Genomic DNA, 14,257 nt, shown 5'->3' on the forward strand with positions numbered 1-14,257 from the left:
TGCCCACATTTGGTCATTTCAGAAATTACAATGTTTTTGCTGTTACAGATACATAATAATGTATTATAGCCTACTGTGTATTATTTATTGATATTAGTAATAATATAATTTGCAACCTGCCTAAAAATAAATTCAAATTAAGGATTACTAGATTTAGACCTAAATAACTATTGGTATTGCACATTTAATGTACTTAAACGCATATTTCACATAACATATATGACCGTTCCACATTAGTAAAACCATTCTGTGTCACATTTTCTAAAGTGGGACAATGAAAAATGGACTGAAATTTAAAAAAAATTGAAACGTGTTTTCACCATATTATAGCATATTTTGAGGCATGAACACAATTTGATAACAAGTGGCAACATTGCCTCATTTATGACACATTTATAACATTAAATTACTCAAAATCCTTTGTCACTGACCTTTAACTGGACTTGACAGTAAGTACTTCCTGTTAGATGTTTTCCCCGCCCCAATCTATGACATCACATTGTTGAAGTCACCCAATTTTAATTACATGACACTCGAGGTTAAATTTGACAGCAGTCCTAATCATTAACATTTGTTAGAAGAAGATATAGATGCATTTGAGCTCAGGTATCACATTTGTCAGTGTCCCACATTACACTAATTCACCCTATAACTTTATTCTTGTAATATAACAACTTTATTCTCGTGGGCCTAATATTACAATATTCTCGAAATCTCGTAATGTTTTCCTCTCAGTGAGACCCTAATACTCCATCATACTCTAATTACTTTGTGTCTGGTTGGATTTCGACCTAACCGGAACACTTGTTTCCTTGTTTCCTCGCGGAGGGACCGACTGCCCCTTTCATGTTGGGACTCAGCCCGAGCACTCCGAGCCCAGCACGCGACACAGGAAGTGCTGGTTGATCAAGCTGAGCTAGCCAGCTAGGTTTTAGTCAGGTAGGTTAGCTTGGCATTTAACGAAGTAGTCACAATGGGGCTGTTCGGCAGAACACCGGATAAACCACCAAAGGATCTGGTAAGTGCTGACTGCTGAACAGCCGAGTTGTCTTTGAGAGTTTGGCCCGTAGTAAGAAGAAAACCATAGCGCCTTTTGCTAACCTTGCTATCGTTAGCTGTCTGTTTAACTCCGCTTGCTTCATCCAATCTGTTGCTGCTTCTTACCAGCTGAGTAGCTCACGTTAGTCTGGTTAAAGATAAGTGTCAGTGTCAGTGTCATTAACTGCGTTAATTCTACCTTATATAACGTTACACACGTTTGTTTATGTGCCAAATCAACCGAGCAGCTAGTTAGCATACAAGTAGTCGTCTCGATGTAAACAAACCCTGATTGTGCCTCAGCAGACACCATTTTCTATTACAGTTTAGCTGTTCTAACTTTTTAAAATTGCTTTAACCTAACTAATGTTTCAGATGTCTGTGAGAAACGTATCGTAATTGTAAGAGTAATGTTAATGCAGTTTGAAATAATGTGTTTTGTTTCAGATCAATGAATGGTCTCAAAAGATCAGGAAGGAAATGAGAGTGATTGACAGACAAATTCGAGGTAAGGTAAAAGAGTCATTTATAATTGTAAAATGTCCAGTTTACATTGACCTTCATGTGATTTTAGGGATAGTCTGTATTTTTCTAACTATTAAAAAAAGTAGAAGACGTAATTACATTAGTTTCAATTGAAGTATCTTCAAGCAAAACAGAAAAGGGAGAAAGAAAAGAAAACACATCAATTTGAAATTACATCTACTGAGTTACCTCATTGGCTTATTGCCCAGAAAAAATGTAAAAATATAAATGACTTAACACTAGAGGTGGTGACTCATTAAGATGGTAAATTTGTATTGTTGTATGACTCTATTATACATGACAATCAATGACTTAATTATATAAATTACATGAGTTTTTGTGTGATATGTAATTACGTGCTCTTGTGTTTCAGACATTCAAAGAGAAGAAGAAAAAGTTAAAAGGTCCATCAAAGACGCTGCCAAAAAGGGACAAAAGGATGTGTGCATCATCCTTGCAAAGGAGATGATTCAGTCGAAACGAGCTGTCTCAAAACTTTACGCTTCGAAAGCCCAGATGAACTCTGTGCTACTCAGCATGAAGAATCAGCTTTGTGAGTTTGGGAACGCAGTAGCTGGGTCATTAGACTGGGGAAGATGGCTTTAATGTTATTCATGTAAAATCCCTTACTGTCATTAGTTGAACCATTTGCGCTTAACATAATGTGCTGCTCTGTCATGTCAGTGAAGGGAACGTATTTGTGTGTCTCTAGCTGTACTGCGTGTAGCTGGAGCCCTGCAGAAGAGCACAGAGGTCATGAAAGCCATGCAGAGCCTTGTCAAGATCCCAGAGATCCAGGCCACCATGAGGGAGCTATCAAAGGAGATGATGAAGGTTAGCAGCAGCACCCAACATTCATAAATCCTTTTATATAATCAAGTTTCTACACTACTCCTGACTCAGATTTCCATTTGCCATTATTTATTTTCACCAACATGTTCACATATTCATCTTTCAGGCCGGCATCATTGAGGAAATGCTAGAAGACACATTTGAGAGCATGGAAGATGGAGAGGAGATGGAGGAAGCAGCGGAGGAGGAAGTTGACAAGATCCTGTTTGAGATCACAGCAGGTGAAGAGATTTGTTAAAATAAATGACACTGTTACGTTCCTGTTTTGGTATCTAACTTTTCGATGGAACCAGAGATTGAATTGTAACAGATCGGTTATACTGAAAGTTGTGTTTATTGGTTGTATTTGCTCTGTTAGGCGCCCTTGGCAAAGCACCGAGCAAAGTCACAGACGCCCTGCCTGAAATGGAGCCCCCCGGAGCCGCTGCGGCCTCAGATGATGAGTCAGAGGAGGACATTGAAGCGATGCAGTCGAGACTGGCAGCTCTTAGGAGCTAAGGTGAACTTCCACTGTTCTGTCAAAGTCTGTTTGCTTACTCCATGTAAGGATAGAGACAATTTTGGTGCAGAGTTTACAGCTCTGAGCGTCCTCCCTCTTTGCTTCATATTATAATTATTTCACATAATCATTTGGGGTTAACGTTGTGCTACGAGAGTTAATGTCTTTAAAAAGACAAGTTTTTTTTATAGAACGTTTGGTCTACTCAGCCAGAAGAAACATGTTTTTGTTTTCGTTGGAGGTTTTTTTTTGCTTTTTGTCTTTTATTATCAGGGGTAACCCTAGGTAAGTCTATTATCCAAAGTCAAACAGAAGGTTTAAGAAAGTGTATATAATGTATGTATGTATGAAAAGCCTGCTGTGCCTACAGTGCTTCATCATATTCTTCTTCTGTCCTAAGTTATGGACTCCTGGTGGACGTACTTTGGTATTTATGTTCCAAACAAGTGATTGAGTAACTGTTGATGGAAACCATCCTGCAGAAATGTTCAGTGCAAATCGCATCATCCTAGATCATTATTCAGCAGTAGATCTAATCTGTTACAATATATTTTGTACGCAACAGCTGTTCTGTTAACCAGTAATTAGCCTACATTTTCTAAAACACTAGAGGTGATGGGTGGATTTTTCTTTTTGATAGTTAATTTTCTGTACAGTCAAAATGTATCTCTACTAAATGTGGTTCTACATGTATAGTACACTTATCAGAAAAATGCACACATACTGCCCTAACCTTTCGTTTGTTTGTTTTTGCATTAACATTCAGCTTGTTAAATGTTTGACTTTGTATCATGATTGATTTCCTTCTCAGCAGGAAGATGCAAAGGAAATGGAAAGCTTGGTTAGTGCAGGACATATGTGTTGTGGAAGTATTGTGTGTATAATTTTTCTATGTGAGCGGGGACGAAATAATGAAATAAAACTTTTAAGAACAAAGGTGACAGTGGCCAATATGAAGAATGTATCTTATCTGTTTGTTGTGCCCGAAGCTTTAATAGAGCCTGTGCATGTGGTAATGAATGAAAGAAGTGAATAAAGGTTTATCAGAAGGTGCATGAGGAGCTTTATAACTCTATAAACACTAAATGTTGGGTGTGTTTTACCCTTTGGGAAAATCTGAACCTGCTGGCAAGCAACAGCCCACTCAGCAGGTCAGACATTGTACTGCACAGACATCTGATTTGGTTGAAACAAACATCTGCCTGCACATAAAATAGCTTGCTCAGAAGTTCAGAGGCCAAACTGTATGTGCAGTAAAGAGTTCAATTTCCTGTCAGTGCTGCTTTTCATCATCCTGCAGTTCAGAGACTACAATCTACCAATAATCAGCTGTGACTCAGACACTATGTCAATCATTTCAGGCCTTTTTATTTTTAACCTGTGTGTAGAATTGCATTGTGCTACAACTTGTTGATGTGTGTAGAGTCTCGGGGTTTTTTTTTTAAAGGAGCTGAGATGTAATGTTTTGAAGCCATTCCCTTGGCTTTAAAGTGGACAAAAAGGATTAGATTTCTACCAGCCACGGCCCGCCCTCGGCAGCTTTTGTTGTACTGTAACAAAACCTTGCCTCTGTTCTCTTGCTCCAGTATGTAGGACAGAGGCTGGACAAAGGTGAGGTAGCTCTCAAGCTGCAGATGCTCTCAGGTGTTAGTGACCAGAGGTTGAGAAGTTTAAAGGCCATGCAAAATCTCACTCAGAAGCATTTTCACACAAATTTCGGTAGATGTCTACTAGTTGGTTATTTGCCCAATATGTACAGTACCAGATGGAAAACCTCTGGTGAACTTATTTGATCATGTAAATTTAGTCTGAACATATTACATAGTATAAACTTGGTCACTTGCTGTCATAAAAATTGCCTCTATGTACTCCTAATTGCTTACTTTCATGGTGATCACCAAACTAGAAATAAACCCACCGTTTGACTCTCTAATCCGCTTACTTTGCTACTTGCCCATTATTTAACATACCAACAAGGCTGAATTACCAACAGAAAGAAGCCTGAAACTGCCCCAGGAGACCTAAAAGCCCCGAGTGCAACAAATTGTTAGCTGATTTTTTGGGGGGTAAATTGATTAATTGCATTTTTTTTTAGAGAACAGGGTCAACTCAGGTGGGTCTTGCATTATTAGCTACAATAATATTAAGGCCTTGTATTGTACAAGGGTCCTGTTTTAAGAGCTTCATTAATTTATTTTGTTTCAGAGCTGAGATGATAAAATGAACATAACATAAATGTATGTGAAGATTTACTGCCTTTCTCTTTTTTATATCATTGTAAACTAAATATTTTGGGGTTTTGGACAGATGGTTGGTAAAAAAAAAAAAAAACATATTTGACAATGTGTACCTTCAGTTATGGTAAACTGCGATGGACATGTTTCACTATCTTCTGATTATTTATGAACATAAGGATTACATCAATAAAATAATCTGCAGATTAAGTGATAATGAAAACTATTAGTTGCTGCCTTCATGTCTCATGGTGCATATTCCTAAATAGTGTTGTGATTTATTAGAGTTAACACACTGACATAAAAACAATCCTGGGGCTTAGTTGTATTATTTCAGGTATGAGTTCTGGATCTCTGTCCACATAATTTGGCTCCCATGTGTTGTCCTCTGTGTGCACTTAATGGGAACGTGGAGGCCACAAGGTACAAACACTCTACAAAGAGAAAGAGGGGATATCAATAAGTACTCAACAGTAAATATTTGTCCCAGGACCCCTAACAGGTTAATCAGTCCATGCATACAACCGTATCCCATTTGATTGCCAGGAAGTTAGCTTTAGCGTTGTCTGCGCAACGCAACACTGCCATCTATGGATAATATTTATAGTCCCCTCGCTGTTTATCCCGCATCACGTTGCAGCCTGTGTGCGTCCAGACGCTGCCGCCTGGACGCGCCTGTCATCTGGAGGAAACTCCTCCCCGCAGACAGCGCGTCCTGTCGCCTTTCCAGCGCAATGGTCTCCTGGATCATCTCTAGACTTGTGGTGTAAGTCCATTTTATTTCAATTTAATTTCACACGCTCCGACACTGACTAGAATATTAATACATTGCAGGTTGCTGGTTGTTGCGGGGGTTTGAGCCGCACATTGGCGGTGCAGGAGCGCAGCGCTTTATAAGCTCCCGCAATTTGTCTAATATTTCAGCAGAATATGACACGACAGTGTGTAAGGAGCGGCAGATGTCGGTCTATTAAATTTTCACTGAAAAATAGTCTGATTTGCACTGGATGGTACTTTGCCATTTGAGCAGAAATGCTGAGCTGGGCCTGTATAGACCTACTGTATTTTTTAACAGGCTGGCAGCGCACAGTAGCCTGGCACTCTTTGTGTTTATCAAGTGGCTTTTTTTTATTACAGACAAAGAGGTGACGTGATCGGCTGAATAATCTATTATCATCTGCAAAATGATCATGTGAGTTAGATCCAGAAATCAGAGGCGTCTTTTACAGTCAGAAGTCTAAATGTCACTCAGTGGCGAGGTGACTGAATAACAGGAGCGGTCTTTGAGAGGAGCTATAGTCTGTGTTGATGTCCCATATTGGAAAAACAAACAAAAGGGATGGGTCATCCTTCTCAGGTTACAATGCAAGAGTTATGCATGTATTAAGGCAGGGATGTGCATATATTTTTTAGAATTTAAATGAAATAAAAACAATAGGATCACCTTTATTACAGTATGTTATTTTTACCTGCATAAAGTATGAATCAGCGCCATTACAGACGGTGTAACAACAGCAGGCCCAGACCTCAAAACAGTGAGGCAATCACAATTACATTTGCTACTGAGATGTCACTGTCTTTACCCTGGATGTTCAAACCCTGGATATGTGGGTCGTTTGGGATCCAGTCTCCCAACAGAAAGGTCTAGATGCGTCGATATATTTATGTTGAGTGTCCTCTCTAAACTCTGGTAGACTCACAGTTAGGTCGGAATGGTGCAACATGATGTGGGTCAGTAATTTGATCAGGTTGCACTCACAGCTGTTGCCTGGTTGTGGCACTTCAACTCTGTCCCGGACAGAGTGTCAGCACAGGTGTCTACACACGAATAGAAATTTAGATAATGAAAAAAAAGAAGAAAACACATGTGGGCTAATTTTAACTCACGCCTTGCAGTTTGTCACCTGGATAGCTTGTGTTGCCAAATCAGCCATGGCGCACACAAGTCTGTCCTGACTTTTACGCACTGCTGGTTTGACAAGTTTGCTTCTAAAAGGGGAAATTATTTACTTTGATCTCACCTGACAACATGTCTTTACCTTCATTCTGCACGCTGCAGCTCAGACAACTAGTAGATAAAAAATATCTTTCCAGACAGTATAATGAAGGAATTACTCCAGTTTATAATTTATTCTATAAATTCTAGAGCAATTTTTATTTATGGTTATATTAGGCTAATTCGCACATACACATTTGACATCCCAGGATATATTTTCCAAGGGCAAATTTCAAAACATGACTTTAAACCAGTCTTTAAAATTCTACCAAATTATTATATATTACGTCTGAAACAGCTTGATTTGTTATTCATGCACATTTTAATATCTGTTGGACTCTGTAGTCTCATATTTTTTTTGCTCTTGTTGTTTACTGGCACATTTTCTCTCTTCTAGACTTGTGTTTGGTACACTATATCCCGCCTACTCATCTTACAAAGCTGTGAAGTCGAAAGATGTGAGAGAATATGTGAGTATTTTGTTTGTTTCAGTTATGTAATGATATCCAACCACATAAACATGATTTTACAAGATGTTATATGTAGGTTTGTAAACTATCTTTGACTGTTCTGTTACATTTTAGGTGAAATGGATGATGTACTGGATAATATTTGCCATGTTCACCACTGTGGAGGTGTTTACAGATATGTTTCTTTGTTGGTAAGTAACCTTACATATCCTGTGTTACTGATTATACACACTTGTAAGAAATCCTCACTGTGACGTTTTGTCACTGGCAAGTAAAATATGTTTGCGGTGACATTTTACAGTAGGAATGGCTTCATTATTTTGTGTCTCTGTTGCAGGCTTCCTTTCTACTATGAGCTGAAGATAGCCTTTGTGGTGTGGCTACTGTCCCCTTACACTAAAGGGTCCAGTGTGCTCTACAGGAAGTTTGTCCATCCCACGCTTTCCTCAAAAGAAAAGGTGAAATCTCTTTCCTCTGTTGTGTCGTCCACTGCTTCCTCTGGTGCAAGTTCAAGGAAAGGCTTAGGTGAAAACATTCAGCCTAGGCTTTAGGTTCGTGCGTTTGTGGTTTTGTGACTAATAGAATTTGAGCTTCTCAGCTGTCTAGAGAACAAAAGTGCCTTTGTGCCAATTCACTTTTCCAGTTTAGCTGTTGAAGATGGTTTCTGCTGGGCAGGAGAGAGAAAGAGCAAAGATCATGATATTCCTCCATTTCTCCTTTTCCCTTTTCCTCTTGTGTGTGAATCAGGAAACAGATGAGTGAGTTTTACGTAAATCAGTAGTCACAGAATGAAATGACGCAATCAGGCGATATAATTAACACCTTTCAACACGGTGCATAAAATAACATGTTACACAATCATAAAAAGAGATGCTGCAGTGTTCATGTGCTTGTTTTTGCCCTTGTGCCAGGATATTGATGACTACATCTGCCAAGCGAAGGACAAAAGCTATGACACCCTGGTGCATTTTGGGAGAAAAGGGCTGAACGTTGCGGCCACAGCTGCAGTCATGGCTGCAACAAAGGTACTGCAGACTCTGGACATTTGTTTTGTACTGGCCTGGGGGTACAGTAGAGGGCATTTGGAGGTACGGGTATCGAGCTCGTTGTTTTCTGGCCATTCACATAATGAAGAAGGCCTATTGAATAGAGGTTTAAATGTTTGTTTTCTAGGTAAAAAAAATCCACTATTGTAATGTTTGTATTTTTTAAAGACAACCTTAGATTGTAAAGAAAAAAAAATTCTGCCATGCTAACTGTCTCACATTGCTGCTGAGACTAAAATTAATACCCGGTGTTTCCTTTCAAAGAGTCAAGGAGTCCTGTCTGACAGACTGAGGAGTTTCAGCATGCAGGATCTGTCTTCCTACCAGTCCGACCCCGACAACACCGACCCTGGCACCACACAGCCGGCACCGACACAGCACCGGAGCAGATCTATGACGCGCAGCAAGACAGAGAGCTACAGCAAGGGTGAGGAGACATTACAGGCTGATTGCCGCTCACCATCTAGAGCTGGATAGTGAAAGCCACTGTAGAGAATGATTCAGCCATATTCATATAAAAAAAAAACACACACAATGTGTTGATAAAAATGCGTTCTATACTGCCTGTTCACAGAGCACATTCACTATAACGGTGCAACAATAATGCAGCACAGCAGTGCTCGTTTGGTTTGTGTAAAGACAGATTATCATGTAGATTTCTGTCTTCCTGCTCAAGCTTGTTTAACCCTACAGATATTGTTTAGTACTTCTGCTTTCCTGAGTGGCCCCCTAACCTCAGTCCCTGCCTTCCTGTTTGGAGCAAGTCAGGCCTCTCAGGGTTGCCAGGCTAACCATCCTGTGATAAAGCTCACATGAGGCTGCAGGGATTTGTTCCCAGTTTAACATCATGTGCAAACAGTTGTAGTTTGTTTTCTGGATCAGGTTGTTCTTCAACCTGATAATTGCTCCTTTGTAGATAACATGAGACATAACTGAAATAGCTGTACATTTTAGGGACAACCAACCTTTTTATTGAAAGGAATTCTGATGAGATTACTTCTGTTAATATCTGCTGAGTACATTCTGCTGTCAGTTTAGGACTTTCAATTATTGGTTGTCGCTAACTTAAAGGATTAATCTGTTGTTATGCTATATTTTTCTTATTATTAAAAAATCCCATGTAAAGACAAAACCAACCGTGCTTTAGTCTATCTCTCAATACTTTTTGACCTTCTTACTCTGTTGTGGTGGTCCACTCATTCCTATGATGTCCTTTAAAAATAAAGGTCACAAATACATAGTTAGATTTTTTTCAAATGATAAGTAATTGCCTAAAACAGCTGGGCACTGCAATTTTAGCAAACAGAAGCAAACAGTGTGCCCTTCAAGAATATTTTCAGCAGTGAATTTGGTGCCATAGCAAGTATTTGCAGCAGCAGGATGTTGTGTGTGACTTCAAATAAACTACAGTGCCCATCATAATGAGGAAACATGTCACCCAATGAAACGGCGGGGCTCACTGATGTGGTTTAATAGTTTTTGGGCAAAAATGGAGGACTATAGAGACAATAATTGTTGGTGTCACCACTTCATTGTTTGTTTGCTTGCTTGTTTTTTTCATGGGATTTGTTGACAATAAGAAAAATATAGATCACCAGATTTATCCTTTATTCTAGCATTTTTCAATACCGTTTGAACAGTCAAAGGTATGTTTTAGATTTCTGCTGTATTACATGACATGGAAACTAGCCTGAGTGGATACAATTCTGTGGATACTGAAAAGAAGTACAGTGAGATCTTAACAAGGCCGGGCTTGTTTGTGGCTTCTTTGTGCTGCAACAAATTGGTTCCCAGTTATCATAATATGCTATTTAGCCTCTTCTCTGTGGTCTGGAGAATGATAATGCATTCTGATATGAACCTTTATAGTCCCAACTGACCAAAATCAGTTGCAGCTCTCACAGCGATTGCACAAAAAGTATCTGACTGTCAGTTCAGTAAGCCAGAGAGAGGATTTTTTGTGTTTTTCATTCCTCCCGACGACCTATTTCCATGATACAGGACATGAATTTGACATGACTGAGTATGAGGTGTTGGGGTTAGACCAATTGGAGCCCAAGGAGTTGCCATCCAAGTCCATTACACCCTCTGAGTCCCAGACCGAGTCCACAACCCTCACTTCCACACTGACACCCCAGTCCACCCCGCCCTCCACACCCTCTCCACCTCCTACTCCTACTCCTCCAGCTCCGGAGCAGCCCGAGGAGGTAGAGAAAGGGGTGCAGGCGGCATCGAGCTCTCAGCAGCTCAGGCTGGTTAAGAGGAAGGCTCCTGAGGTATACCGCCTCGTCATCATGGCTGCTCAGCTGCTGCCTGATCCTAACTGCCCCTTGAGAGTGGTGATCTAACTCACTGATTCACTAATTTTTACTGCCGTGTAGATAAATGAATCACCACGGTTCAGTTCTTCTGCAACTGTGGAGAGTCTAGCTTCTAATACGATTTCTGCACTGATGAATCTGAATCATGCATTTGTTTTACTGGAATCATCGTTCAGTGCAAATGAATGTGTGATTGCAGTGGCTCACTTGTTTAGAAACGCAGCATGGGAAAAGGCCAAACACGGGTGCCCTCCAGTGTTTGTCACCCCCTGATAATAACTTTAACTTTTGATTTCATGTTTATATAAATGATTCTGTGAAATGAGTCCCAGGAATGAACTAGTATTCAATCACACGTTTCAACATCTAATATTAGTGTGTTTGGTATGGTTGTGCCCGACTAAATAAAGCAACACTGTTTAAAGGATTATACTAGAAATTTTATTTATTTTCTTGCTGTCAACAAATCCCATGAAAAGACCAAAACCAACAATGATTTGATCCCTCTAACAAGTAATGTCAGTGTAGCTAAAGTCTGATGTAGCTCATTCCTCTGCGGCAAAGAGCTCCAAAAACTATTAAAAACACACCAATCAGCCATATCGTTGCATTGGCTGGCATATTAATTCATTACCATGAACTTTGGCACTGTGTTTGTTTATTTTGAGTCACTCCCAAGTAGTAAATTATCACTAATGCACCAAATGTGTATTAATCCGCAACTGAAAATAGTCCCCAACAAATGCACTACTTACTCCTGTTTTAGAAATGTTTCCTAAAAACTACAGTGCCCAGCTGTTTTGGGAAATTACGGAGGCTTTCTGTAAATGATGCGGCAAATGACATTATATGTTTCCTGTTTTTAAAGATTTACATCTTAAGTAGGAACAAATGAGCCTGGAGCTTGAAACCACAGATAGGATCCAGGAAGTCAGGGAAGGGATTTGTTGACAATAAGAAAAATATAGAATAACACCAGCCTGCTCCCTTAAATAAAAGTGCAACTCATTGTAGCTACTAGCTGGCTAATCTTCATCTCCCTCTTGGCTTTTATCCTCATCTGTCCTTCCTTCTAGCCACCTCTTAGAGTCTTAAGGCCTCTCACAAGATCCAGGAGTGCTCTTTCTTCGAACAATGAAGCCATGTGAAACTGTCCTCAAGACTACTCCAGCTGCCTTTGCTGCAAGAAGTAAAAATACTGAATGGCCAAAAGCTACATGACTGAAGCAGCCTTGCTTTGGAATAAGGTATTACCAAAGTGACCTATGATGACCCCTCTATACACAGTATATAGCTCGTGGCTCATAATTTAAAAATTGAGGTTTGTGACACTGATATAGAACAAATGAATGAATGGGCTCCATGCTGATAGAACATTTTTAGTTAATGGGTAATTGAATATGTATTTATGTACAGTGTGTGTTTCATCTTTCTGATTTGATTGTTTTTATATATCAGGTTTGGGTAGGCAATTGCATGTGTGTCTTCCCAGTCATTAGTCTGCTGTTAATGAAACAGAATGTACTGTCACTGAATAGTACAGCTGGCAATGAGAGTGACGCGGTCACTGATTTGAGAATGTGTTACGAGCCAAGGATCAAAAGAAAAGGCACAGCTGTTTTCCACCCTTTTTCAGTCTGTTCTGGAGAAAACACCAGTGAGCAGCTGAATTCTGCACTGACGAGCTATGTTACTGAGAAATTATCCACAAAACACACCCTACCATGTAATAATGAAAAGTCAGACAGCACTGGCAGAAATATTCTGTTATTTACCTCTCTATTAAAGCCTTAATGAAAGAGATAGCAGAGACATAGAAATAGAAACAAATGTCTCTACACATGGCGATAAGTATTTCAAACAGTATGTTCTCATAAAACAATCATTTTTGCACTATGTTATGAATAAAAATTACTGCCCTCAATACTCTGAAATGGCCAAAAAAATGAACAATAATCATGAATATTATCACCAATAATATAATTATTGTTTATTTCTTCTGTGGTTGGGATATAATGACTTGTATAACAAGTGATAACATATGTATCACAGATAAAGAGGTCTCAGTGGAGCCGACTGTTTTGACAATCTACTGTTCACTTTCTCGGCACGTTTCTTCATTTATTTGACAATTTAAAGCCAATTAGGAATGTGTCACGTTCAGCTGTAGCAGAAATAGGATATAATTTAAATATATGTAAACATGGGTTCCTTTTCCATGTTTTAAAATCACTGTGTAATATTCTGCTGTTAACTGAGCAACTCTAAATCCAACGTTCTTACCTTCTTCTCGCTTCTTCTACTTTTTTTGGAATTCATGAGAGTGACTATATTGGTTTGCAGGTTTACAAACTCACATTTAAGTTAATACTGGGTGACGATACAGTACACTTGTGTATATGTATGTTTTCATCCTCAACTTTTCTTCACTGAGCCTGAGCCTCGGCAACATTTTACACAAACTACTACTGTGTCAGTCGTTGATGGTTGGACTTGCGCATTAGATTCATCATTTTCATCATTGTATCTGTATCATTCACAGTGGTTTGAAGTTTGAAACAAAAGCTTCTCAGGTACAAAAGTTTCTGTTTACACGTCATTCACTCTGATGTTGTAGATACACTCGTTATGCACATGAAATGAGAAAAAAAATATAATAGTCAAACATGAAAATCTGAATATATGTTTCAGCATTAGTAGTATCAGTGTTAGTGTTGGAGGGGATTTCCTTCTATTAAAATTCATGCAAAGTGAAACAGAAAAAAATGTGTCGCTAAGTAGCAGATTTGTAAACTTGTGCGTAGATCGATAAACTCATCATTGCATGATATTTGTTATTAATTTGTAATGGAAAATTGGGATTTCTTAAGTGATTTTGTGAGAAGCTGTTGGCCTCTTCAGATGCCTGAATTATTCTGTCATTTTCAGTTGCGATGTTGGATGAACAGGATATGTTATGACTATCAGTTGGCTATACATACATATGAGTGACATGTCTTATTTACTGATAAACTAGCCACTTTATTGATGAGAAGACACCACTTGACTTAGTTATCTGAGGAAATTTTGTTCTGGCAGGCCAGAATGTCAAATTACTTAAATTACAACTTAAATGTGAAATAAAACTGAAAGCAGTGATGTAATGACATGATGGTTTATGGCTATCGATTTATTGTTCCATTTGATTAAATATTTCTGTTGCTTAAATCAGCCATTAAATATGAAGCAAAACTTTGATTGTGTGTTTGTCTTTTTTTCTTAAAAAGAACATTTAAA

General features: G+C 38.9%; 2 protein-coding genes across 3 annotated transcripts; both read left to right on the plus strand.

Moving 5' to 3' along the window:
• Positions 1-844: 844 nt before the first annotated feature.
• chmp3 (charged multivesicular body protein 3) lies at positions 845-3,967 on the plus strand. Its single transcript, XM_044375757.1, has 6 exons — positions 845-1,018; positions 1,486-1,546; positions 1,937-2,116; positions 2,276-2,397; positions 2,522-2,636; positions 2,774-3,967. Exons 1-6 carry the CDS (start codon positions 974-976, stop codon positions 2,911-2,913), a joined length of 663 nt encoding a protein of 220 aa, XP_044231692.1. The 5' UTR covers positions 845-973; the 3' UTR covers positions 2,914-3,967.
• Positions 3,968-5,786: 1,819 nt separating this feature from the next.
• Positions 5,787-14,218, plus strand: reep1 (receptor accessory protein 1). 2 transcript variants are annotated; one of them, XM_044375408.1, is made up of 8 exons: positions 5,787-5,914; positions 7,542-7,614; positions 7,729-7,805; positions 7,952-8,072; positions 8,526-8,639; positions 8,925-9,087; positions 10,662-10,936; positions 12,058-14,218. In XM_044375408.1, the coding sequence occupies exons 1-8, from the start codon at positions 5,883-5,885 to the stop codon at positions 12,127-12,129; spliced, it is 927 nt and encodes a 308-aa protein (XP_044231343.1). In that variant the 5' UTR covers positions 5,787-5,882; the 3' UTR covers positions 12,130-14,218. The 2 variants fall into 2 exon arrangements, with proteins under 2 accessions (XP_044231343.1, XP_044231344.1); XM_044375409.1 differs by lacking the exon at positions 10,662-10,936 and having other exon boundaries at positions 12,058-12,165.
• The last annotated feature ends 39 nt before the right edge of the window (positions 14,219-14,257 follow it).

This window comes from Thunnus albacares, chromosome 15 (genome assembly GCF_914725855.1).
Source record: "Thunnus albacares chromosome 15, fThuAlb1.1, whole genome shotgun sequence".
Taxonomy (NCBI): Eukaryota; Metazoa; Chordata; class Actinopteri; order Scombriformes; family Scombridae; genus Thunnus; species Thunnus albacares.